We start from the raw sequence: 27213 nt of genomic DNA, 5'->3' as shown, positions 1-27213 counted from the left end.
AACCCAGCAATTGGGCTTAATTAACCCAGCGGTTGGGTTAAATGGTTAACCCAACCTTCTGGGTAGTAACCCAACCGCTGGGTCAAAACAACCCAATTGCTGGGTTTGTCCCTATTTTACCCAGCACTGGGTTGTATTTAACCCAGCATTTTGAGTGTAAATAGGGCTTTCAATATCAACATTGTCTTAGATGTTTCCTTAGAGGACACATCAATATAGACAAAAATGAGACAAACTGTTGACATAAAAAAAGAGTAGAGAGCTATAAAATGAGTCTTGATAGCATAGTACAGAATATGTTGAGAAATGTTTGTTTACATTGGAATTGACTGTTGATTGCAGACGCTTGTCTAATGTGAGCACAGCACAGTTTTGAGACATTATTGAAATTTCTTTTGAAAATCTAGAGGAGGTCTACTGTATATTTATTTATGTATATTATATTCTACCATTCAAGTTTTTTTTTTTTAAATAAATGAATACTTTCATTTGACCAGAACACATTAAATGAATCAAAAGTGACAGTAAAAGCATTTATAATATTTCAGATATTTCAAATCAATTCTGTTCTTTTGAACTTTTTATCATCAGAGAATCCTGAAATAAAATGTATCACAGTTTCCACCAAAAATATAAAGCAGCACAACTGATTTCAACATTGATAATAATGAGATATGTTTCTTGAGCAGCAAATCAGCATATTAAAATGATTTCTGAAGGATTACACTGAAGCCTATTGGCTGCAGTTATTTAAAATTATAATAATATTTCACAATATTACTGTTTTTACTGTATTTTGATCAGATAAATGCAGGCTTGGTGAGCATAAGAGACTTACTGACCCAAGTTTTGAATGGTATTTGAAATAAATATAATAATTCCCAGAAATGCTGTCTAATTTGTCTGTTTTCTTTTCATAGTCAGTTTCTTTCATGGAGTCTGTAAAGCAGACACCTGTAATTTAATATTTGATGGAATATGGAAACATCCCGTTGGTAGCTGTATAATGATCATCCGTTAATTGCGGAAACATGTAATTAATGTGCAAATGCTTGCCAGATGTTTTGCTGTCCCTTGCTGGTTGAAAAGAAGTCATGCTTGAATGTGAGGCCTGGATTGAATGTGTGTGTTTATGTAGGATAATACAGGGCCAAGTGCAGTGATCTGTGCGATCTCTATACAACAGAAGACACATGCCACTACATGCTGAGACAAAGCGGCTGGATACACAAAATTATCTTCTCTGATAGAGCACACAGCTTAAAGTTTCTAATGTTTTGTAACTCCTCTGTCTAAACCATTAAAGAGGATCTCCCAATGAAAGGACAGGGGATATTCCTGAGATACTGCTGCTTTTCCTCGAAGCATTTATAACCCTGAGAGATAACCAAACGACTTAACCATACATTGAGAAAAAGTAGAGGAAAGGAATGCAAGAGAATGAAAATGCCCAGTTTTTCCTCATTATGTTTCCTTTGAGACTTATTAGTGTATTTAAAATCTAGGACCTACAGTAAGCAGTAAGAGTTTATGCCTTAAATTAAAAGGTCGAATTGAGACAATAATCCTCTTTTCCAATTTTGAAGAGAAAAAGACACTATGTAGGGACCTTGTGAGGTCTTGTCAGCTGTAGTCTGTAGAACGCATTAGATGTGCTGTACTGCGGCCAAACTGAGATCCCAGGAAAGATAGCTATGGTCATTAGATTTCCGCTTCACTCTGGCTTAGAATTTATGGCCATCAGTTAATATGTAACACTTCTTAATATTTAAATGGAAATACGTGAAAGATGTGTTTTATATAACTGAATGAATGAATGAATGGATGGTCAAAAAATCCAATACATTGAGGGACTCATGGGAAGAGTCTTGGATGGTGGGCCATTTTGACTTGAGGTAATACTAACTACCTAGAAACATGCTGGTGAGTTTTGTGACTGAAAATGTGACTCTCCAGTCACATTTTCTATTTTATATGTCTATTTTTTTAAAGGATTAGTTCACTTCTCAGAATAAAAATTTCCTGATCATTTACTCACCCCCATGTCATCTAAAATGTTCATGTCTTTCTTCAGTCGAAAAGAAATTAAAGGGGTCATCGGATGCCCATTTTCCACAAGTTGATATGATTCTTTAGAGTCTTAATGAAAAGTCTATAACATACTTTGGTGAAATTTCTCAATGGTAGTGTAAAACAACACTCTTTTTACCTTGTCAAAAACAGCAAGCATGTCCCTTTAAATGCTAATGAGCTCTGCTCACCCCATCCCTCTCTTCTGTGGGGTGACGCAGTTCTCACGAGACTGTAAACTTTAGCCGCATTTAGCCGTGGAACTTGCTAACTAGCACATTATTAGGAAAGGCGATTTGCAAAGATTCATAGAAAAACCTTATACTCACTTCTTCTGAAGGTGAAGCTGGATCACGAATGATTCGCGCGAACATAGACGCATTTAGGTAGATTGGGGGTGCATTCCCTTCAAAAATCTGGCTCTGCGATGCGCATGAGCGACTTCACACATTACGTAATCATGTTGGAAAGGTCACGCGTGGTTAGTTTTTCGTCTGTGTACTCCGGTTCAAAAAGGTACAGTAGGGTGAAAAACTCCATCTCATTTTCTCCTCCAAGTTCAAAATCGTTCGACATCACCGTTTTACCTTTTTCTGTAAAGGGTGTTTTGATTTAGCCTTTCACGTTTGCTTTTTAAACACTGGGTCGGTATTTCTGCCTACGCCATGCGTGACCTTTCCAGTGTGACTTCATAATGTGTGAAGTCGAGCTAGTGCAAGAAGAGCATTTGTGGTTACAAAGTATACAAATGTTTTTGTTTTTTTTTTAAGAAAAATTGTTTCACTAGGTAAGACCCTTATTCCTCGGCTGGGATCGTGTAGAGTCCTTTGAAGCTGCATTGAAACTACAATTTGGACCTTAAACCCGTTGATCGCCATTTAAGTCCACTGTATGGAGAAAAATCCTGGAATGTTTTCCTCAAAAACCTCATCAAAAACCAAAGCAAAAATTTATTTTCGACTGAAGAAAGAAAGACATGAATATCTTGGATGACATGGGGGTGAGTAAATTATCAGGAAATTTTTATTCTGGAAGTGAACTAATCCTTTAAAGTACATAAACTATTGTGCAAATATATTTTTTAATATTTATTTTTATATTTTATATTTTCAAAAAAAATTATTTTATGTACATTTTTAAATATATTTACATTTTTTATTTTTTTTTATTTTACATTTTTAAAATTGTTATGTAATATCCTATATTTTTTATTTCAATTACAATGGTATATATAAATTTTTAACAAACTTACAGGGGTCATTCATTCAGAACGCACTTTTATGCTTAAAAATATGAGACACTGGGACACTGGAATACCATAGTCTAGAGATGGGTTTTTTGCCATAGTCTTAAGATATGTTTTTTTTTTTTAAATGTAACTTGTTTTAAACTTAAATTTAGCATTTTTAGAACACAGTTTATACACGAGATGCTGCAAAAGACTCGAGATGCAAGCCCACCAGTAAAATACGTCCATTTAGTGCATGTTTACATAGAAAAACAATGGAAAAGCAGTGCTGTGGAATGCTAAAACACATTCCAATTGAACAACATTCTTTATGGCATTCAGTATACAGAAGTTCAGAAAGCTCTTCAAATGACAAATAATGGCTGAATGTTTAAATATTGCACAACACAAACTCAATTAGTTCAATAACATTTTAAAATAGTTTTTCCATTTACTGTTCATTTCCTGTTGTTTGTTATTGATGTTTTTCTAGATGTTTTTCATCGTTCTATCCTGTTCCTGTTCCTTGTTGCCAGAGCAAGATTAATGACAGAGGTCTGGACACAGAGCAAGTCTAGATCTACAAAGATTTAAAATGACAGAGAATGATCACCAGGTGTGAAACAGAGAACAGGGACCTAAACAAGCTAAACAGATGGCGGCGTGGATGTTTATTCTCAGATGTATTTGTGCCTGTATTTCAGAGTCAGTCCTTATCAAGATGCATTTCAGCCACTGCAGGCACATTCTAGTTTTGTGAAATCACTTAAAGAGAAAGTTCACCAAAAAAAGAAAATTCTGTCATCCTTTACTTACCCTCATGATGCTGCAAACCCTATTTGTAGAGCATCTGTTTACTCCAGCACAGATGTCAAACTCAAAGACATTAGACACCTTGATCTGTTTTTGCGGTTGTAAATGTTTTTGTCTATTTCTCACTCTTCTGTCTGTTTTAGACACTTAGACACACTTAGATACTAAAAGACATTTAAAGTATTTCCTCTGTCTCTTAAAGGGGTCGTAAATGACGACTGCTATGTTCATTATTACATCCAACAACATAACACCTCAGTCGCTTAGGAGTCATTCTTGTCTAGATCTGCTCCGGCAGTGAAACAATGGCAGACTGATGACAGCTCACTCAGGGCGGGTCTAAGGTAAGACACCAGTCCAGTCTGTGCTGAAACGCTACTGTCAATCAAACTATCGTGGGAGGGGCCTGTCTGTGTGACGTCACACAGACAGGCATCTGAGATCGGCTTGATTTGAGAAAGGGGAAAACATTTAACGAGATAAAAAAAAAAACACTGGGTGGATTTTTATCATTATAGGGTGGTTGTGTACACACACTGCCAACACACATTTCAGTTCAAAGAACTTGTAAAAGTGCATGTAGCATCCTATGACCCCTTTAAGTCAGATTAAAAGAAACATGTGCTGTTCAGAGTAACCCAGGAAAAATGTCTGTTAAAAAATGAATAATAATAAATTATCTTGCTTTGACTTCCTGTTTGAGCTCTCTAATGGAATAACCACAGATAGAGCGCGTAACTTCTCAGTACATCTGTAAATCTGTTCTTGTCTTTCCACAGGAAAGATGTTGTCAGCACTCTGTATTATTATTGGATGTTTGCTGAAGGTCAGTGCTGTGCCATAGAGTCAAAGGTTGTTAGGGAGACATGACTCCACAAGATCAGAAAGATAGAAAAGCTCTGTGTCAAATGTGTCCTAAATCTGGGAATCTGAGAATGTCCTCATGTGGAAAAATGAATCATAAATAGTATATATATAATGTTTATAATATTAAAGAGTTGAGATGTGGGGTTCATCTGGTGATGCTGTGTTGCCTTAGAAACCAAGTGTGGGTGTGGCCTGGATCTTTGTTATGGCGACCCATCCTTGGTTTCTGAGACTTTACAGAAAAACACATTTTATTTATTTTTAAAAAGATCATTTTCTTTTGAATTATTTTTAGGAATTTTTGCTTTGACTGTTTCAAAACCCATCTTGTGTCTCCTTGATGAGAAACGGTAATTGTGCAGAAGGCAGTTGTTTGGAGCAGCTTGGACTTATTACCTGAGTCTGAGTGCTGGTGTGTGTTTGTTTGTGTGGTTCATTTGTTTATGTCTGTGTGATGACATTTTTTCGCAAGCATGTTAAAATGACCGCAAAATGTTCTATTTGAAGACATCAGACTGGAAACATTATTACAAAAAGCTTTTCACCGATCTAAACATCATGCTGGAAAGAAAAATTTATTCAAAATAAAGAAAGATTTTCCAGGTGGATGGTGAAGTAAAATGTTATAACTAACTGTGTATCAAATAACAACATATACTTGATTATTTAAAAAAATGGGTGAATTTTAAATCAAAATGATCTAAAAGCTTGGGTACATTTGAAGCATCTACATTTTTTCAGTGGAAAAAAATGACCACAACTCAATTTAATGAGTTTGTTGTTTTTTTTTTTGCATGTTTCTAACAACATGCTCAGCATTTTCTTTTTTCTTTCTTGTCTTTTCAGATATAAACGAGTGTGCGGACAGTAACGGAGGATGTGAAGGCACGTGCTGTAACACTATTGGCAGTTTTTACTGCAGGTGTCCTGATGGAATGAAACTCGGAGCTGATGGGAAATCTTGCCAAGGTGAGTGAACACTCACATCCATTGAGTTTATTTCATCTTTCTAAAGTCATTTAACCTATGTATAATCAGAGTGTTCCATTTAAAACCACCATCTGAGAAAAGAGCTCTAAATATTAATATCCATAAGCAGCAGTAAAACAAATCATAAGCTGTATAATATTGTGTATTCACCATAAAACATTCAGACACATTTATGACCAGATCATTAATGCATTAAACTGTCATGATCATAAGTGAGAGTAGTTTTTAAAGCTCTCTGTTAATGATATCCAGGATTCACTTTTTCATCCTGTGAATGTTATTGAATCGGGAGCTTGTTTAAGGCCATTCGTTTGGCCAGGTTTCATCATGAGATGAAGAAGGATGGATGATGGGCTTTGTGTGGGCTGTAGTTCCTGAATGCGCTGAGAGAGACGGTTTTACATCTGTGTCCATCTCAGCTGTTAGTGTGTAGGTGTGGGAATGATGATCTGGCCTTCTGTCTCAGGTCCTGCTGGACTGAAAGGCTACAGGTGAGGAAACAGGTGTATGAGAGGGACGTGGCGGTTGGGGGATTGAACACAGAAATGCAGATGTTTTGTTATTATGTAGATCAACTTATTGTTGTTAAAAAAATAATAACTGAATTTAATGAGAGAAATGAAGAGAAATTAAAGAGAGGATCCTGTATAATAGATTTAACAGTAATACTAAAGAATGCTAAAATCAGTACGGGTTAGGTTAAATTACTGTAAATAATTTTGCACTTGAATAATTTGCATTGGCAAAAATGGTACTTGTGTGAAAGTGTGAATAATTATAATTAAAATTCGTTTTTTGCATGATTTCCACCAGTATCCAGTAAGTTATTATAAATTCACAATGACATTGTACTGGGTAATGAAGTTAGAGTAAATCTCTCTCTGATGGGGCTGCTCTAGATTTGTGGGAAATTGTCAGACGGCTGTAATTGATTTCTTTTGGGTCAAAAGGGTTAATTAGTGCTAATGAACTACATTCAATAATCCAGTCATGGGGCAGGCTGTATGTTAAAGCACTTGACCCACATAGATGACTGCATTCATGTAGGAATCTGTAGGAATTCATCCTGACAAAAAACAAATGAACACAGAGGAAATTGTAAATGATCTTAATAGCAACAGTATTGTGTATTTTTAAACATTTGCAATAGATCCCAACAATATTGTGCTGTGTTGATTTTGGACAGAGTTCTTTGACAAAGCAGAATGAATATGGACATTATTTGCACATTCACACATGTGAATATGTTCAGCAGATGTAATATATCTAATTATGAATGATGGATCAGACATCATTTATCAGCTCTTTGGTTCTACAACATTTCCGATTTTTCGTTATATTTTTCTTAAAAACCAAACTGACATCTGACAGGTCAGTTCTATTCTGACACCAGAATTAATGATACGAAATCTACAATGACATCATGTCTGTGTTTTAACAGATAAAGTTTCTTGTGATGTCATAAGCACATGTGTAGGTAGGGCTGGGCGATATAGCTAAAAAATTTATCAACGATATAATGTTTCATATCGTTCGGTATCGATAATTATTGACATTTTTTTATAACCTTTTTAAAAAAAGAGCAATACAAAAAAAATGTTTAAATTTAACCACTGTACTTTTAAATTAACCCAATTTATTGAGACAAACAACAAATATTTTTTGTTTTAACAGTCAAACACAATAAAAATTAAACAAATATCTAATGTGTAATGTTTTATATGCAGATTAAATAGGTCTTAAGGAACCTTTTGTCTTGTCTCCCGAGGCCACAGGAGGGCGCAATGAGCAAAATAATGCAGCGTATATAAATTGTCAACGCAAGGAAAGAACTGTCTATAAAAAACGTGCATTACGTCTAAATTAACTCATATAAATCAAATATAATTTCGTAAATTGCATAAACAATTAAGAACAAAACAGCATCATGTATTTATGCATTGCTTAATACAAAGAGCCGAATCGCCCATCACGCAGATTGCATTTAAAAACATAAGAGACGCAGTGAAAAGGAATAAACCTCCACAAATTCGCGACGTGTTTTCTAAAAGTTTAAACTGTTTTAACTTTGCATGGCTACATCTCTTGTGTGAGACGCGAGTGCAGCAGTCATATTTGTCCGTCTAAAAAATGTGCTGAATATGCATCTGTGTGAATGGCTTGGTTTTGGTTTTCACCTAATCAAGATTCTCCGCATTGAGCTTCTATATTTCTCTAATATTTTGAAAGCATAACACAGCAGCGGCGCATCTTGTGGGCTAGACTAACAAAACATGAAAATGCAACGTCACTTACATCATTATCACTGCATCTCGTGCGCCACTGATGACGCTCCCTGACGCACTCCTAACATTCAAATGCAAATGTTTATTTTAAATTCGACTAATATTAATTTTTTTATTCACAATCTCCTCATCACAGGCAGGCACATGACTCAATTCAGCATGTGTTCATGTTTGTGTGTGCTGTCTGCATCACTCATAGCACGTGCCTATATCGTGCACTATATCGAACATTTTTTATATCGTTATCGAAGAAGGCATACGGTCGATAAATATCGATACCGTTTTATCGCCCAGGCCTATGTGTAGGATTTATCCACTACAGACTCATCTTTAACTCAAATGTCCACATAATCCTTAATTTTTTCCCCCTTAAACATTAACTGAGGCTTATTTTGTGTGCATAAATAAGCTTTTAAAAGCAACCATCTGTTAAAACAGTCAAGAACTGGATGGAGTGAAACATGGTTGGTCACCATTAATCTCCTGTATTTAAGCACATTCCTCACAGTGACAGCTTGACATTTACTATTTATGGCAACTCATATGTATTGAACACAATGTTTCAAACCATACTTTTTGCAAAATGACCAAAAAGTACTTTGGTACTGTCATAAGTACCTAGGAGTACCATGTAAATACCATGGTGTATAAATATGGTAGTCATTTAGTACCATGGTATATATCAAAGTCCTCTGAGACCATCACTGTACTATGGTACTTTTTGGAAGGGTGTTGACAAAAGATAAAGGAATTCACTTACTAGCAGAAAAACAGTAAGTAAAATATTCAGAACTACATTTTGCATTTGTATTGCTTTTAAAATTATTATTTTTTTTATTATTTTTTTATTTTATCATTGTGATTTTTACATTTAAATACATGAATGAATAAATAAATAAATGAATAAAATTAAGGACATAAGTAATTAAATCACTTTAAATACATAAACACATTTAAAGGCAAGCAAACTAATAAATAAGACAAAGATAAATAAAGATTTTTAAATGTGGACCAAATGTGTCAGCCTAATTTAGTCAATTTTTTAGATGAAGGCAGACCATGTCTCATTTGTTGCATGCTATCCCAACAGATAAAGATGAGTGTGAAGAGCTGAATGGTGGTTGCCAGCAGACATGTGTGAACACACTCGGTTCGTACCACTGTGAGTGCAGCGAGGGTTTCCGCATACATGCTGATGCTCACACATGCATAGGTAAGATCTCTATAACATGCATGCATGCTCACAAACACACATACATGATGGAGAATCTCTCTCAGTCTTGAGTGGCATCTGTTTATCACCTGTAGTGATGCATTCAACAGCAGGCTGCCTAAAACTCAACAAACAGTGTTAACACAGCAAGAGAGCTCTGGTTCTGCCGATCTCATCACCCTAAAACAGCCTTTATCCTGTTTTACTGGAGTCTGGATGTGTCATCACTCTGTGACAGGCCTGGCGATGTCAACACAGTGAGACAACAGCTCTGACCTGTCCCCTAAGACTCCGTAAATCTGCCAACTCAGACACGACATGGAAACATCATCAGTCAGAGAGCCGGAGAGAAGGAATGAGAACCTTCCAAAACTCTCAATATATTTACAAACTCCATACTGGATTTGATTCAGAGATGTTTTCCCTTTATAATAAAAGTTTTCCTCACTTCCTGTCCAAACAGAAAATCTGAGTTTGTCATTACAAGATTTCTGTATGTGCTCTAACTGGGATTATTATGGTTAGCTAAAAATAAAAGCATTAAAAACTTGCATGTTACTTCAAATAAAATCAATATTAACTGTAATAAAATAAAATAATAAAATAAAATACCAAACTTTAAAATATAAAAACTTTATTTTATTTCAGCTTGTTGCCAAGGCAATATTTATATATATAAGTTGCAGTACTAAAATTGAAGTTGCAGTACTAACATAAATTAAAAATAATTAATAAAATTAATAAATACTATATAGACATATTAAAAAACTAATACAAATGACAAAAACACAACTAAAATACTAAAAGTAAAGTGAAAATAGAAAACATAAATATAAAGTCAAATTCAAAATATTAACCAAAACTATAATAGAATATCAATGATACTAAAACAGCACTGGCTGGTTGTTGGAGCATTAGCAAAGCTAAGGTTATTACAGAGGGATTGTCCTTGTAGTATATGTGTGTAGATACTTATTTTTGATCATTACATGCATTGTGTGTGTGTGTGTGTGTGTGTGTGTACGTGACATTTTTCCAGCGGTGAACTCTTGCTCTGTGAAGAATGGCGGCTGTGAGCACAGGTGTGTGGATTTGGGGAACGAGCAGTACAAGTGTGAATGTCGCAGCAACTACCAGCTCAAAAGAGACGGCAAACACTGTGAATGTGAGTTCACATACATACGTTGTCTTTGACTTACTGTTTTACTGTAGTAATATTGTGATGATTATTGTGTGTGTGTGCTGTGTTATTCTCTCAGTGAAGGACCCCTGTAAGGAACATAACGGTGGATGTGCTCATATCTGCAGTAATGTGAATGGACAGGCGCAGTGCAGCTGCAGATCAGGATTCAAAATGGGAGCTGACTTCAAGAGATGTGAAGGTTCGAGTGCATGACATGTACCCATGTATATGTAGATTTCTTTACAGATAAATATTTATTTTACTTTTTATCTTTCGCCAGCTTAGACATTAACAACTGTTATCTGTTTTATGTCAGTTTCAAAAATTACCAATAGAATAGTCAATAGCCAATAATATTGTGTAGTTTTCGTCCCCAGAAATGTATGTCACATTTTCTGTTACTAAATTTTATTTTATTTTATTTTACCTGTCAGTGCAATTCGATTGGTCACAGCAAATCTTTAAAAAGAGTTTACAAAGTCTTGAAGTTTAAAAGTTTTTTAGGCCTTACAGACAGACAGATTTATTATTTTATTTTATTTTTACCTCTTAGTTGAATTCCATTGGCCACAGAAAAACTCTCTTCAGCTGTGCCATAAAACCGACCTCCACTACCCGTCTATGTCCTGCTCAAACACACACACACACACACACACAGAGCAGATTACTGGTATAACGATCTGCTGTTAGTTACTATGTGTGCAGGCCAGTGTAAAGCCATTGATCTGAGTCATGGGTAAACATGTTTGTGTGGACCTCATTTATGTCCAGACTTTATGAGACAACCTTAGCTGGCCCCATGAAGAGACTCTGACCCCTGCTGTGCACACACATGCATTGCCACGCTTACGCACAGACACACACATACACACACTCATATTGCTGGTATCCTAACTGAATACATTGTGTTTATTTATTAATTGTAAAATACAAACTAGTAGTGAGTTTTACACTGACATATCTTCTAACTATCCAAACATTTCCTCTCCCAGACATAGATGAATGTGTGTCTGGTCAGACTAAATGTGCTCACGGCTGTGTTAACGTGCCAGGATCATTCCGTTGTGTGTGTAACCCAGGATTCGAGCTGGGTGCTGATGGGAAACAGTGCTACCGTGAGTACAAATACACACACTAACATGTGCTCTGTGATTCTTTTAGTGTAATATGAGGTGGAAAACTTAAAACACTTTAGAAAACAGTTATTAGATTATCTCAGTAGTTCACTGACATGTGGATTTGGTTTACTGGAGCCAAACAGTCTGTGATTGGTCAGTGTTTTTGACATGCACCGATCAGTGAAGTCTTAATCCTTCAAGCGACAGCTGAAAACTCATCTCTTTTGTCACTATTTGACTTCAACCTAAAAAAAAAACGTAGTTTTCTCTTTTCTTTAATCTTTCCCTGTCTAGCTTGTACTTATTTGAACAATGCTTGAAACTTGGTATTATGAAAACTTTCTGTGTCTCTTTGCCTCTTTAAGATGAATCATTTGATGTATACCCCAATTGTAAGTCACTTTGGATAAAAGCGTCTGCTAAATGAATAAATGTAAATGTTAATAATGTGGAGTGATGTATCCTTCAGGTATAGAGATGGAGATCGTGAATGGCTGTGAGAAAAACAATGGGGGCTGCTCCCATCACTGTGAGCACACCACCAGTGGGCCCCTGTGCTCCTGTAACCAAGGTTACCATCTCGCTGATGACCTCAAGACGTGTATAGGTATGGGCCCCACTTGATGGTTGTCTAAGAAATTCTTCACTATGTAAAATGTAGTCATTTTTAGATTATGAATTATATGTATATTTGCTACAATTATAAAGTTTGGGATTGGTGAGAGTTTAAAGGGTTAGTTCAATCAAAAATGAAAATTAGCCCATGTTTTACTCACCCTCAAGGCATCCTAGGTGTATATGACTTTCTTCTTTTTAGTTATATTAAAAATTATCCTTGCTCTTCCAAGCTTTAGAATGGGAGTAGGCGGGTTTTTTTCAACAGTCCAATAGACGTCAAATAAAGCGTGTGCATCCATAATAAAACGTGCCTCAAACGGCTCCGGGGGTGGGGGTGAATAAAGGCCTCCTGTAGCGAATCAATGCAATTTTATAAGAAAAATATCCATATTTAAAATGTTATAAATACTTTTTTCTCACTTCTGCTGACTGTCATACGTGCAAGCCGTTCCGGCGGATGACGTAGGTCGTATGCATCGCGCACGCGCCGGTGAGATATGCTACTCTCGCGAGTTTGTTTACAGGAGCATAGGAAGCAAAGTTTCCTTAATTTAGCAAAGGAAAACCAGTCCCCTCTTGGCTTATATCGAACTGTTTGAGGCACGTTTTATTATGGATGCATGCGCTTTATTTGACGTCTTTTGGATTGTTGAACAAAACACCTGCCTACTCCCATTCTAAAGCTTGGAAGAGCAAGGATAATTTTAATATAACTCCGATTGGATTCGTCTGAAAGAATGTGCACTGAATTTATTTAATACACGAGTTTCACAATTTTAGTTGAATTACTGAAATAAATGAACTTTTCCACGACATTCTAATTTATTGAGATGCACCTGTATACACCTAGGATGCTTTGAGGGTGAGTAAATCATGGGCTAATTTTAATTTTTGGGTGAACTAACCCTTTAATGCTTTTGAAGGAAGTCACTTATACTCACTAAGGCTGCATTTATTTAATAAAAAATACAGTAAAAATAATAATAATGTGTAATATTATTACAGTATATAATAACTGTTTTCTATTTTAATATTTTTTAAAAATGTACATCTGTGCAAAAGTCTTGGGCCACTAGTAATTTCACCAACAAAAAATGGTTTCAAGTCAGTTATTTCTATCTTTTGCTGTAGTGTGTCAGTTTACATTTCCAAACATTAATTTTGCCATTAATTTTAATAATCCAATGAGATTTTTGTATGCACCTTCCTACAAGGTGTATGAACTTGAAGAAACCTTTTTACAAAGCTACCTGAAAAACTATGCGCGAGTGTACCTAGGACAAAAGCTGTTTTAAAGGCTTTTAAAGGCAGAGGGTGGTCACAAATTTATATGATTTAGTTAATAAAAAAATAGATAAATAAAATGTATTTATGACATTATTTTTGAAAGCATCTTTTCTTTTACAGCATTTTTATACAAGTGCTAAAAACTTTTACAGTACTGTAGCTTTGCTACAGTAAAAAAAATCTCGCTGGATTATTACAATTAATGGCAAAATGAATGTTTGGAAAAATAAACAGATATTTCCTATTGACACATTACAGAAAAAGATATAAATAACTGACTTTAAACCATTTTTGTTGGTGAAAATACAAGTGACCTAAGACTTTTGCACAGTAGCGTAATTTATTCCTGTGATGTCAAGAACAGCATTTATGAATGCCTCTTTGCTAAATTAACTTTATTATTATGTACAGGATGATGGTGCTTCATCTACTATAGTATAAGGTACAATTAATGGAATTCAGAAATTAATGGTAAAATATTAATTTAAATAATTCAGTTTAAATGTATGGATTTTGACAATTCAATTGAATAATGGTAGAATGACAGAATTTTAAATGTCCACAAATCCCTAATTAACCATTAGACATACTCATAACAACAAAATATCCACTATTGCTATTATTCAACAACAAAAATTAAATAATTTAACTTCAAAATGATTCAGATGGGATAAAAAAAAAAGATTAACCATACTTATTGGTTTGTGTTGTCTAAACACTGTAAATATTTACCTGCTTTTTAGTGTTAATGTTACATAGTATTGTTTTCTTATGAGAAAATGCTTCTGTATTTGTGTGTGTCGTCCACAGACACTGATGAGTGTGAAAACAGGGAGGCGTGCTGTAGTCACTACTGTAAGAATTACCCAGGAGGCTATGAGTGCGGCTGTAGACCTGGATACACACCCAACGGCTGCACATGTGATGGTGTGTGTTTAGTTTCATGTCTTCCTTGTTTGATCCTCTCTTAACCAAATCCTTTTTTAACATACTTGCAAATTAAGATATTTTTCCTAGCTTTCCTTATAAATTGACTGTTTAAAGTTTACTTAAGCACATTTAGTGTATCACGAAAGCTGTTTTAATATGACTCTCTCTCTTCAGACATTGACGAGTGTGTATCCGAGACGTCAGGATGTTCTCAGTACTGTGTGAACACGCTGGGCTCCTATGAGTGTTTCTGTCAGGTGGGCTTCAGACTGGACCACGACCAGAAATCATGCTTACGTGAGTACAAGTTTAATTGACTTTATGTAGCGTTGACTTCATAGTCAGGAAGTGATGCACAGACTTCATAATGAAGTTATAAACCAGAGTATTATTAACACCCAGGAGACATGCTTTAAGTTGGCAAAATGTTATTGTTATATATATATTAGTTTGTTTTGTTATATGTAAAATGTTATATATTTCATATTTCCTGTTTTCATTATAAAATTAAATTTTTATTTGATTTCAATGGTTTGTCTCTGTATGTCTCTATTTGTCTGTCTCTTTTGTTCTTTCCCATTTTGTGTGTTTAGCTCTCTATGAGAGGGAATTAGAGGAGGAGGAAGAGGTTGTCGACAGTGAAGATGAGGCGGAGGTTCTACGTTTGCCGGACTTGCTGTTCCGTCGCCCCCCTCAACTGCTGCATTACACCTCTGCTTTAAGTAGACCGTATGATGACGACACATACACCTACGACCCAGAACACCCACAAAACCTTGAACAGAGAGAGGAGCTGACCATCATCAGCAAGATTAGTAAGAGAAACCCAGAATGTTAAAAGTAAACTGTCTGTGACAAAAACATACAGAGATAAGGACATATGAATATGTTAATCTCTCTGTATCAGTGTGTGAGGAGGGTTCATTCGGTGACGACTGCGGTGTGAGCTGTGAGGACTGTGCTAATGGAGGAGTGTGTGCGTCAGAGAGGGATCGCTGTGTATGTGGACCTGGCTGGACAGGGGTCACCTGTAATGACAGTGAGTGTCTTTATTCTCTACTATCACTGACCTCTGACCTGAACAGAAGCCTTGAGGAAACACAGCTACATTGTTAAGGTTTATTTACACAAAGCGAGACATTTTTACACAAAACATGCCAAGTACGAATTTAAATTGTTGCTTCTTTTGAACTCCCACAGACTCTGCGATATCATAATGCAAAAGATTATTTATTAGAGGTTAAGTTAACTTATTTCTTATTATATTTTTTAGATGACAAACAACAAAATTATTCAGAGCAGGTTTATTATAGTTAACTAAAACTAAAACCATAAAAATATTTTCATTACTTAAAATAAACATTCAATATATAAAATAAAAACTTATTTCAGGTAGTTGCCAAGGCAACTTTTGTCATTTTAATTTAGTTTAACTTGATGGACTAAAATAACTAAAACTAAAACAGAAATGAATAAAAATCATATAGACATGTTTGAAAAAAAATCTACTAAAAATGAAAACAAAAATACGAAAACTTTAAATGAAATTAAAATTAAACGTGAAAAAATAAATGTAAAAACTAATCAAAAATATGAATAAAAGCTATCTCAAGGATACTTAAATAACACTGCTTCAGAGAAAAATCAGCATCAAGAAAACACATTTATACATATATACATACACTGAATAAAAAGAAAAAGTTCATTTAGTTTCCAGAAAAAGCACATTTTGATGACTGAATATTGGAGTCAATATAAAACCTAAATTCAGGATATCATGAAATGCGTGTTCCATTTTTCCTGTTTTTCTTTTTCTCCTCATCTAGCCCTAGCTGTAGTCCTCCTCTAATAACCTTTACTTATACAGAAATCCCTTCAAGCCCTTAAGTGGAGCAGTTCCATGACTCTAAGCAAAGAACTTCCTGTAGAGGCACTAACTTGGGTAGTTTATAACATAAATCGACAGCATATTGGAGAGCTGCAGCCCTAAGAGCACCTCCACACCCATCATTGTGAATTCACATGAGCGCAGTTTGAGTTTTCCATACCGTCTCATTTTTAATGCACCCTAAAATCAACAGAAAGTACAGTGGCTGCTATATTTCTCTTTCTCCCTTGTTCCTCAGAGAACCCTAAACATGTATTTACTTTTGCATTCTATCTCTCCTTTAGCTTGTGCTGAGGGCACATATGGCGTTCAGTGTAACAGTCTGTGTGTTTGTAAGAACGGGGGCCGCTGTGACCCAGTGGCGGGGAAGTGCTTGTGTCCTCCAGGGGTCCACGGTCTGCACTGTGAAAACGGTACAGCACACATGCTTTATGTATCCTCTTCTCTTTTAACTTCTTCCATTTTTCATGGCTTGTGACATTTCCTCTTTCCTCTCTACTTACTGTATGTCATATTTCAATATTCATAACCTTCTTTTTTTTACTTTTGTAATGTTCCACCTTTCTGTCTTTTCATGTTGTCTCATGAGGAAATAAGAGAGGAATATGAGAAGTATTTCTTTTTCTTTCCCCACTTCTAGTATTTCTATGCTTGTTTGCTACTCTACAAGTGTATCATTCCCATTACAGCACAATATATTTCAGTTTTAGAAGTAAAGAAACTTTGTGTATTTTTAGGTCTGTAACTGTTGATCATTTCTATAATTTTACTTTGATTCCAGTTCATTGAGGACTGTTTCCTGTGGTGTGAATAAAAATCCAATACCGTTCAAAAGTGTGGGGCCAAAAGTGTGGGGCCAGTACGTTTTTATTTTAAGAAAGAAAATAGGCTAATACTTTTATTCAGCAAGGATACATTAAATTGATCAAACGTGCCAGTAAAGGCATTCCAATAAATGCTGTTCTTTTGAACCTTCTATTCAACAAAGAATCAGTTTCCACAAAAATATTAAGCAGCACAACTGTTGTCAACATTTATAATAATAAGTGATGTTTTTTGAGCACCGAATCATCATATTAGAATGATTTCTGAAGGATCATGTGACACTGAAGACTGGAGTAATGGCTGCTCAAAATTCAGCTTTGACACCAGAGGAATAAATTACATTAAATTACCTAAAATATATTATTTTAAAATGTCATTTTATATATATTGTAATAATATTTTGCGATATTGGTGTTTTTTCTGATTTTTATTCTGTAGGTTTTTTTAAACATTTAAAAACCCCAAACTTTAGAATTTGTATGTACTTTAAAATGTTTGATGTGTATGGTCAAAAAAACTCACAAAAGAGTCTGCTAAATGATTCAACGTAAAAATAGATGCAAAGCATCCATCAGTAGACTAACTTGAGCTCTTGGGTTAAAGTTTCTCCTTCCTGTCCACTTCCTCTCTGTCTGCCCTTGGCTTTTCCTTGTATTCATCACATCATCCATCAACCTCATCTCTCCCAGCTGTCATTCGTTGCCCCGTCTCTGAAATTCCTCTCAGATTAGACCTGATAATTCTGTCTTGACAAGAGCATGTGATGTAATGTACCTTATGGAATTCCAGATGAACATTGTGGAATTTCACTGATGTTCCCTGTGATGTCATCAGGTTGTCCGCAGGGTTTCTATGGGAGGTTCTGTCGGAGGAGGTGTAACTGCCCCAATAATGGACGCTGCCATCGTCTGTATGGAGGGTGTCTATGCACACCTGGCCTCTACGGCAAATTCTGCCACCTGCGTAAGTACGCTAAGATTTGACACGTTAGAGTCAAAATGGTTACTTTAATTAATTTGAGGTATAGTAAAATAGTGTTTCTCCACATCAGCATGTCCCAAATGGAGCCACGGTGCGGGTTGCTCGGAGGAATGCCAGTGTGTGCAGGAAAACTCACTTTCTTGTGATCCACAAAAAGGCACCTGCATTTGTAAACCTGGTTACAATGGTGACCGCTGTCAGGAAGGTAGGTGATGTTTCTACAGCCATTTGAAACTGTCGTTTCTGACAGGTACATGGAGATATATGTTGTGTTCCTGTGTAGAATGTGATGACGGATACTACGGCCTTGGCTGCCACGAGCGATGTAACTGCTCTCATGGTGAGCCATGCGACCCTAAAACTGGAGAGTGCCAGAAGACGTGCCCAGCCGGATACCATGGAGAGAAATGCCAGCTGGGTAAGACTCACAATCATACACAAAGTCTGAGAAGGGAATACTACTCTACTACTTATTGTAGTATATAGTTTGTGGTCAGCAGTGTTGGGAAGGTTGCTTTGGAAGTGTAAGTTTCAGATGACAATTTACCCTATTTAAAATGTAACAAGTAGTGTAACTATTTCAGCTACTTTATTTATTATTACTTTTTGATTACTTTTCTAAATTTCTAATGATTTTTTTTCAACTGTTAATTATTTTGAAACATTTAAAGCAGGTTGGGTTAACCTTACAATGTTACTCAACACTGATTACTGTCAGACTTTCCAAATCCTTCATCACTTGAATTAAGATGATAATAATTTAATTTTAAAGTGCAACCACCACAAAATCAGACTTTAGCACCTCTTTTTAATTTGAGATCGTTGTGAGGTTAAATGCAGATTTAAAATCATAACAACACATAGGTTAATAGCTATGATACTGTTTTCGAAATTAAATCTTTGCATAGCTATGATAGGAAACACTGGCATCTAACAATGCCTTGGATAAAGCATATACATAAAACCAAATAGGAAATAAAACAATTATTAAATAAGCATATGTCCTAAAAACTCCTGAAACATTAGTGTCTCATATTTTAGAGAACTCAATGCAATTTGGGAAAGAAATCAATCAAATCTGTATGTTTATGAAAATATTCAGATGTAACTCCCTTTGTAATCATTAACATTTTCATAAGTAACTGTAATTTAGTTACACATTTTCTCTCTCTAACTGTAACAGATTACAGTTAGATTTATTTTGTAATTAAATTATGTAATTCTGTTACATGTAACTAGTTAACTCTCCAATACTGGTGGTCAGTAAGATTTTAAATATATATATATTTTTTTTTATTCAGCAATGATGCGTTAAATTGATCAAAAATGACAGTAAAGACATTTATGTTACAATGGATTTATATTTCAAATACTATATTTTAGAAAATAGTAGGCAATATGCAGTATGTACTGTGCAGTATTTGGTAAAGCTTTCAAGGGCTGCTCACTTTTCATATGGGCCAATAATGACTTTGCACCGCCCTCTAGTGACTGTCAGATGACAGTACATAGAACTGCTTTCATGGCCCAGTTATTTTAATAGCACAATAATATCTGCATCAGAAATCAACTGTGACCTGTCAATCATCAGGCAATATGTCCTTTTTAAAATTCAAAGGAGCAGATGCACTAAACATTCACTGACAGATGGAAGTTGCAGTCATTTCATAGTGTCAATCAGTTGAGCTCAGTAGCTTTGTGTTAAAGAGAAAGAGAGTCACGGAATAAATGTTTTATGTAGTTAGATTTATGCTGGCCTTCTCTGTTATGTTATGAAAATGATATATTATCACACCCTATGTGTGAGTGTGTTTATAAATGGGTTTTCCTTCTGTTCGCTGAAGACAGAAATGAATGAATTTGAAAAGAGCATCATGTTTTAATAATATTTGAAGTGTCTGTTTTAGTTATTTCTTTCTTGATCACTTACATTTTTTAGTCTTAATGGCTTAAACAGATCGTGGTTTGGTCTTGCTAAAACAGGCCCTTTTATCCCATCCTCAGGGGGGGATTCTGGGTAATTGAAGTGAGCTCTTCAAGAAAAAGAAGGAGTGAGTGTATTCAGACAGGATAGACAGAACCACATTGCTTCTGTTAGCTCGTCTGTTACCTGCCACCTCGTTTTCACTGAACAAACAGCATTGCGGTTTCTGTCTCTTTCTATGTGAAGCTGGCTCGTACTGTAATAGTAAGAAATATTGATTTTAATGACAAAAACTAATTATTTTAAAATGTGGTAACATAAAAATAACATAAAAAATAATTAAAACAAATACAATAAAAATGGACATCCAGCAGGACATTAATAAACATACAAATAGTAGTCTCTACAAGTGTGTTTGCATTCTCAAATCTTAAATCTATGATTTAATTCGTTATATGAATTCAAATGAATAATAAACATCCTCTGTGTAGTGTGTGAGGCAGGTTTTTGGGGCGTAGGCTGTGCCAGTGTGTGCCGGTGTGGCAGTAATGCAGTAACCTGTGAGGCCAGCAGTGGGCGCTGTGTGTGTGAGGCTGGATACACTGGAGAACAATGTGACAAGAGTGAGTCTGTTCTGTTTCTTTCTAATTCATTCTTCTTGTTTAAATGTTTTATTCTTTTCAGTTATGCACTATTTAATCGGTACAACATGTAAAAGTTCAAGTTCAAAAGTTAAATCTGATGCTAATTAAGATGCAAATGCTGCCCTCTTGTGTCAACATAATACAACTACAGGCAGAAGTAACTGAGCATTATACTAATACCATGCTAATATACTACTCTTACTAGTTCTTAAGTATATAGTATGCATAATGTGCACGGTATGCTAAATTAGGACAAAATACATATTACATACATACCTACAATATTAGACCAAAGTAAACAAGAGAGTGCAATGTGTTAGATACTGTATCCCACAATGCAGTGCAGTTGATTTGACCTTCCATTTTCACTGTGAAAGTAATTACAGATTTTTCAATGTTTTGTTTTTTACTCATTTGATCTGATGTTGAGATTTCTACTCAAAATTAGAAAAATATTTGAAGTTTGAATATTTTAATATAAATTTGAATATTTGAAACTGATTGTTATTACCAAATTGATGACTGGACCACCCACATTCAACATAATGAGGTCGTGTGACTGCAGTGTAGAAAAGTACTATCTGAAATTTTTATCAAAATGTATATTTAAAAAAAAAACTAAAACATGTGCAGTGCAGTATTAAGTATTTCAGTGTCATTTAAGTATTATTTATATTGCTATTTTAATATTTATTAATATTTTAATTAGCTTTTATTTTTATCAGTGCTGTCAAATGATTAATCGCGATTAATCGCATCCAAAATAAAAGTTTTTGTTTACATATTATATGTATGTGTACTGTGTTAATTTATTATATATATATATATAAGTACACACACATACAGTATATATTTTGAAAATATTTACATGTATAAACATTTATATTTTATATTATATATATAAATATATTTAATATATAAACATAGCATATTTTTCTTAAATATATACATGCATGTGCTTGTATTAAATATACATAATAAATATACACAGTACACACTCATATATTATGTAAAGGAAAACTTTTTTTTTGATGCGATTAATCGTTTGACAGCACTCATTTTTATATTCACAGTTTTCATTTTAGTTTCAGTTTGTTGTAGTCATGTTAATATGTGCTTTTGTGAATTTTTATTAGTTTTTTATACTTCTATTTAATTTTGATTCATTTTTATTTCAGATTTAATTTTAGTACTTAAACTTTAAACTTATTTCAAATTTTTACGTTTTTAAGTTTTTTAAGGTTTTTATATTATTATTATTTCAACCTTATTTCAATTGCCAAAAAATCAAGTTTTGATGTTTTTAGTTTTAGTTAACAATAACAAGACTGAAGTATTGAGCTAATATTTTATTCTGAAAACACAGCAATCGTGCATACTTCATTTCCAATCATTTCTGTACATGCTTACTAAATCTAAATATCTAAATCTGATGCTTTTGTGTCAGAGTGTCCTGAGGGCCATTATGGAGCAGAGTGTAAACTAGCGTGTGAGTGTGAGAACGGAGCCGAATGTGACCACGTCAGCGGGGCTTGTACCTGTACCGCCGGCTGGGTAGGATCACACTGTGAAAAGAGTGAGTTACAAACAAATACATCCGAATTCAAAAATGGTCAGTGATATAATCATCCAAGTGGATGCTGCACACTGGTGGTGGTTGAGGAGAGACCCCCCATATGATTGTAAAGCGCTTTGGGTGTACAACAATACACAATAAAGCGCTATATAAATGCATCATTCATTCATTCATTCATTCATTCATATCTGTGAAGAAAAACATTTATTTAAATGCATATTATATATTTTCCTGAACATCTCTCTTTTTCCTCATAAGTAGTTTTCATACCTCTAATGCACTGGGGCCTCTTCTTCACTAGGGAAACAGGAAGTCTCAATCAGTCTGAGAGGGCAACCCACCCATCATGCAATCTGAGTGGGTGTCTGTGTTTAAAATGGAATGTTTTTGATTCCCGTTTGCGCATTGAAACACTCACTCATCACACACAGTCAAGCAACTTGAAAACACACAAAAAATGTTTGTTTAGTGTGTCATAATGACAGCAGCGGAGGAAACTAAGATCATATGTTTAAAAAACATGAAGTTAATAAGAACTAGAAGCAGGTATGAAGGTTTTGCCCTCAATGACCTGAAGGTACAGAGTCATATCTGCCTTCTAGTGGTTAATCTGAGCCACTGACTAAACATCTCACAAACATACACACACAGACACACCCTGCTGGATCCATGACAGCATCCTCTGCTTAATGAGACAGCCACATCCAGCTGCTGCACTTTATTGGAAAACCACAATGCACAGACATACACACAGTGCCAAACATAGAAGCCGAGTCCTATCTTAGCTAGAAAAAAAAACACCACATGTAAACACACACACACAAGATGCAAGGACAGGCAAACGGGCTCATACCTTAACGGATTCCATGCATGTGTTTTTTGCACTGTTTTTAGCACCACACACACTAATACTCAATCTACAGCCACATTTTACCAGTTTGCAGTCTGAATCTAATATGATGAGATAACCGATTATTAGCTGACCACAAAATAATAGCAACTATTGAGTTGTCCTCAAGGGCTGAAAGAAATAACACACTTACAGTGCAACCAGTGTAGACTATTTTACAAACAAATGGATCTTTTAAACCAATTCCTCTTAGCAAATCACAAACATATAGTGAAACCAGTGTTATTTGATTCACGAACAAATAAATCTTATGAACTAATAAATCCTTTTTAGTGAATCAAAAACATACTGCACATGCAGTGTTGTCTAATTCACAAACAAGTGATTCTTAAGAGCTGATTCTTTTGTAGTGATTTAGAAATATACAGCTGAACCAGTGTAGTTTGATTCACAAACAAATGACTCCTATGAACTGATCCTTTTTTACTGAGTCAAAAACATACAGCACAACCAGTGTAGTCTGATTCACAGACTGACCCTTAAACCATTTGACCTCATTTCTAGATGTTTTTAAACATATAATTTAAGTTTCCTGCATTGATGTCATTACGACACATTAAAAAAACATTTTGTGTTTTTGTGTTGCTCAACTGTGCGTGATGAGTGAGTGTTTCAATGGGCGAACAGGAATCAAAAACATATTTTTTTTCCAAACATACCGCAACCAGTGTAGTTTCATGAATGAGTGACTCTTTTGAACTGATCCTAAATTAGAGAATGAAAAACATAGAGTCTGTGTTCTGATTCACAAACAAATTATGAGATTATGTTTTTTAAACCAGATCTTTTGTAGTGAATCAAAAACATACAGCGTGATCAGTGTAGTCCGATTCATGAACAAATGATTCTTTTAATAACCAGTTATTTTATAGTGAAACGAAAACATACAGCATGATCAGTGTAGTCCAATTCATGAACAAATGACCCTTTTAAATGAGTTCTTTTTAGTAAATCAGAAATATACAGCATGAAAACATAATGACCCTCCTGAGCCGATCCTTTTCAGTGAATCAGAAACATACAGCATAACCAGTGTAGTCCCAATCACGACAAATCTTGCAGAAAAAGTATCTTTCTGCAGAGAAAGGAAGTAAGCCAAAATAACTTCCTGTACCCATGTGATGTGGTTGAGGGAGTAGTGAACTATCATTCATACGATAACCAGGGCCGACAGAATGGATCTAGATTCTGCACAGCAGAGGAAAAGAGTAGTAGAACTGTCCAAAATCAACTGAAATCCTACAACGAGAATTTGGACGGGGCAAAATCAGGTCTTAGGGGACCATTAGCGTTCCGTCTCCATCTGTATCAACTCCACTGCCATCGATTTAGATGCATAAAAGCAGATTGTTTTGGTTTATAGTGGACTTTTACATTCACAGATTTCATCTTTAATAAATCAGTCTGTGACTACAGAAATCAGGTCTCCGCAGGCCCACAATTCCACCCTGTCCGTTTTGGGACGTTTTCAACTCGGTAGTTCATCTGGATGAAGCCAGCAGTTCCACTCATGTTCCATAGGCTCAGATGTCTTCCATGCTTCTTAATCATACAAACCGACTGAATAACAGCACACACACACACACACACACACACACACATGTGGCGGGTCTTTAGCGAGCTCTTGAGTGCTATCATCGGTCTCCATCTCTGAAGGCCTCAGCCGTGAAACACATTTTACCGGCTGCAGCCAATCACAACCATCCGCTGCCGTTACACGCTCACGCACACGTGCTTTACAAGATCTTATCAGGCTGATGGAATACAAGACCGATCTCCTGTGATCGCGTGCATCTGCGTGCCATATGCGTGATTGTATGGATGTCTGTCTACACTTGAGCTCATACAGAGAGACTCCGATTTCATTTGCGTGTGTGTGTGTGTGTGAATGAAAGGCAGTAGCCGTGTAAGTGGAGTTTGTACAAAGTGTACTGTAGTTTCATGTTGGATACGCTATGCTAACAAAGGCAATGTTTCTAAACAAAAGCAAACAAAATCACGTATGTGTTTCAAAGAAGCAAACTTTGCAAACAAAGCAAAAGTTTGGATTTGGATAATCTGATCATTGTCAAACAACCAGACTAGAAGACCTGAGTTCAAACTTGTGTTCAAACTTTTCGTAAAATCTTATGAATCTTCTTAAAAATATTGCTATTACATATTAAAATATATACATTATATTTTAAGTTTTGAAAAACTGAACATCAATAAGAAATTAATGTTAATGTATGTTTTGTGGTCCTATTGTGCATGGATTATCATGCATGCTTTCCAAAGAAAATAATAGTTATGTATAATAGCTTGCTTTGTCTTTGTTCATCTGGCTTTATTATGGTGTGCAACGCTCACTTTTCACAATTTTGTCAATTTAATTTATTTTTGTTTAAAAAATTTATTTTAGGTATATTTCTCTACCTAGATAATGAACCTGTGGGCAGTGTGTTCTAGTTGCCTTAATATTTTATTTTATTTTATTTTAATAAGAAAACATTTAAAGCAAGTAGAATTCAGTGTGATTTGTGTGATTTGAAAAGCAGGGCTTTAGATGAAAAAAATATCTGATATTCATAAAGCAAACATTTTATGTTAGCTAAATGAGCATATTTATTTTATTTTATTTTAATATATATTTTTTTTGTAATTTAATTTAATTTTATTTTATTTTAATAAGCAAACATTTACAGCAAGTAGAATTCATTTTAGCCTCTAGATTTTGTGCATGAAGTGTGATTTGAAAAGCAGGGCTTTAGATGAAAAAAATATCTGATATTCATAAACCAAACATTTTATGTTATCTAAATGAGCATTTTTATTTTATTTTAATATTTTTAATTTTTTTGTAATTTTTATTTTATGTTATTTTATTTTTCTAAGCAATAAGAAAACACAATTTTGGCCAGGTGCACTACATTTTTATGTGAGTTTTACATAAATGAGTTGAAAGCCCAGGGATTTAAGTGGAAAAATATGAGTTCAGGGAATATTTGCACAGGAGGCATATTTCTGTATCCAGACAGTGAACCTGTGGACTCAGCAGGTGTTCTAGTTTCCTAGAAATGTCTGTCTGTCTGTCTTCCTCACACACACGTTGACTTTGTTGTGGTGAGGATGTGCCGCACATGTGGCGAATGAGATCACGCAATTAATGCTGATGAGAGCAATTCACACACTGAGCATTCGGTAGGTAATGAGACATGAAAAAGAAAGATGAGCAGGATGAAGGGATGAAAGATGGATACATCCACATGGATGCTAGTTAAACACTAACATAATTATATTCAAATCAGAATGCTGATATCCTGTTGGCTCTTGTGAGCGTGACTTTCCAGTGATGCACTGCTAATTATAACGCACACGCAGACGCTGCTGACTCAAATCTCCTCTCCTCCATAGGATGTCCTGTTGGGTTTTACGGGCAGGACTGTGTGCAGATGTGCCAGTGCGGGAACGAGGCCCAGTGTCACCACATCACAGGCGCCTGCCGCTGCACCCCCGGCTGGGCACCGCCGCAATGCATTCTGGGTAAGCCACCCACATCATTAAAACGGGGTGTGATTGGAGGCTCATCTCCGGCTGAATGCCGCATCCTCGCACAGAAATAACCCAACGATTTCTCAAACCAGCTCACCCAAACACAGGCCTCCTAGACAGTTTATCACCTCACAGACATGGCCGATGCATTTCTTAAAGGGGTCATATGATGAGATTTCAAGTTTTCCTTTCTCTTTGGAGTGTTACAAGCTGATTGTGCATAGATAAGATCCCTGAAGTTGCAAAGACTAAAGTCTCAAAACCAAAGAGATATTCTTTATCAAAGTTAAGACTCTGCCACGCCCCCCTAAAACGGCTCATTCTAACACGCC

The 27213-nt window shown here is 35.3% G+C and overlaps 1 protein-coding gene across 1 annotated transcript in view; it reads left to right on the top strand.

The window, feature by feature from the left end:
* egfem1 (EGF-like and EMI domain containing 1) overlaps positions 1-27213 on the top strand; it is a 73146-nt gene that overhangs the window by 9880 nt on the left and 36053 nt on the right. The window contains exons 5-21 of the mRNA XM_016567836.1: positions 5825-5947; positions 9344-9466; positions 10506-10631; positions 10726-10848; positions 11642-11764; positions 12237-12374; positions 14483-14599; positions 14777-14899; positions 15196-15417; positions 15510-15641; positions 16775-16903; positions 18150-18278; positions 18367-18501; positions 18580-18714; positions 20712-20843; positions 22312-22440; positions 26744-26872. Of these exons, the coding sequence (XP_016423322.1) occupies positions 5825-5947; positions 9344-9466; positions 10506-10631; positions 10726-10848; positions 11642-11764; positions 12237-12374; positions 14483-14599; positions 14777-14899; positions 15196-15417; positions 15510-15641; positions 16775-16903; positions 18150-18278; positions 18367-18501; positions 18580-18714; positions 20712-20843; positions 22312-22440; positions 26744-26872 (2268 nt within the window). The remainder of the gene's footprint in view (positions 1-5824; positions 5948-9343; positions 9467-10505; positions 10632-10725; positions 10849-11641; positions 11765-12236; positions 12375-14482; positions 14600-14776; positions 14900-15195; positions 15418-15509; positions 15642-16774; positions 16904-18149; positions 18279-18366; positions 18502-18579; positions 18715-20711; positions 20844-22311; positions 22441-26743; positions 26873-27213) is intronic.

This window comes from Sinocyclocheilus rhinocerous, unplaced genomic scaffold (assembly GCF_001515625.1).
Source record: "Sinocyclocheilus rhinocerous isolate Xijiao unplaced genomic scaffold, SAMN03320098_v1.1 scaffold1965, whole genome shotgun sequence".
Lineage (NCBI taxonomy): Eukaryota > Metazoa > Chordata > Actinopteri > Cypriniformes > Cyprinidae > Sinocyclocheilus > Sinocyclocheilus rhinocerous.
Note: the sequence above shows the minus strand (reverse complement) of the source record. Positions and strands in the feature narration are given on the sequence as shown.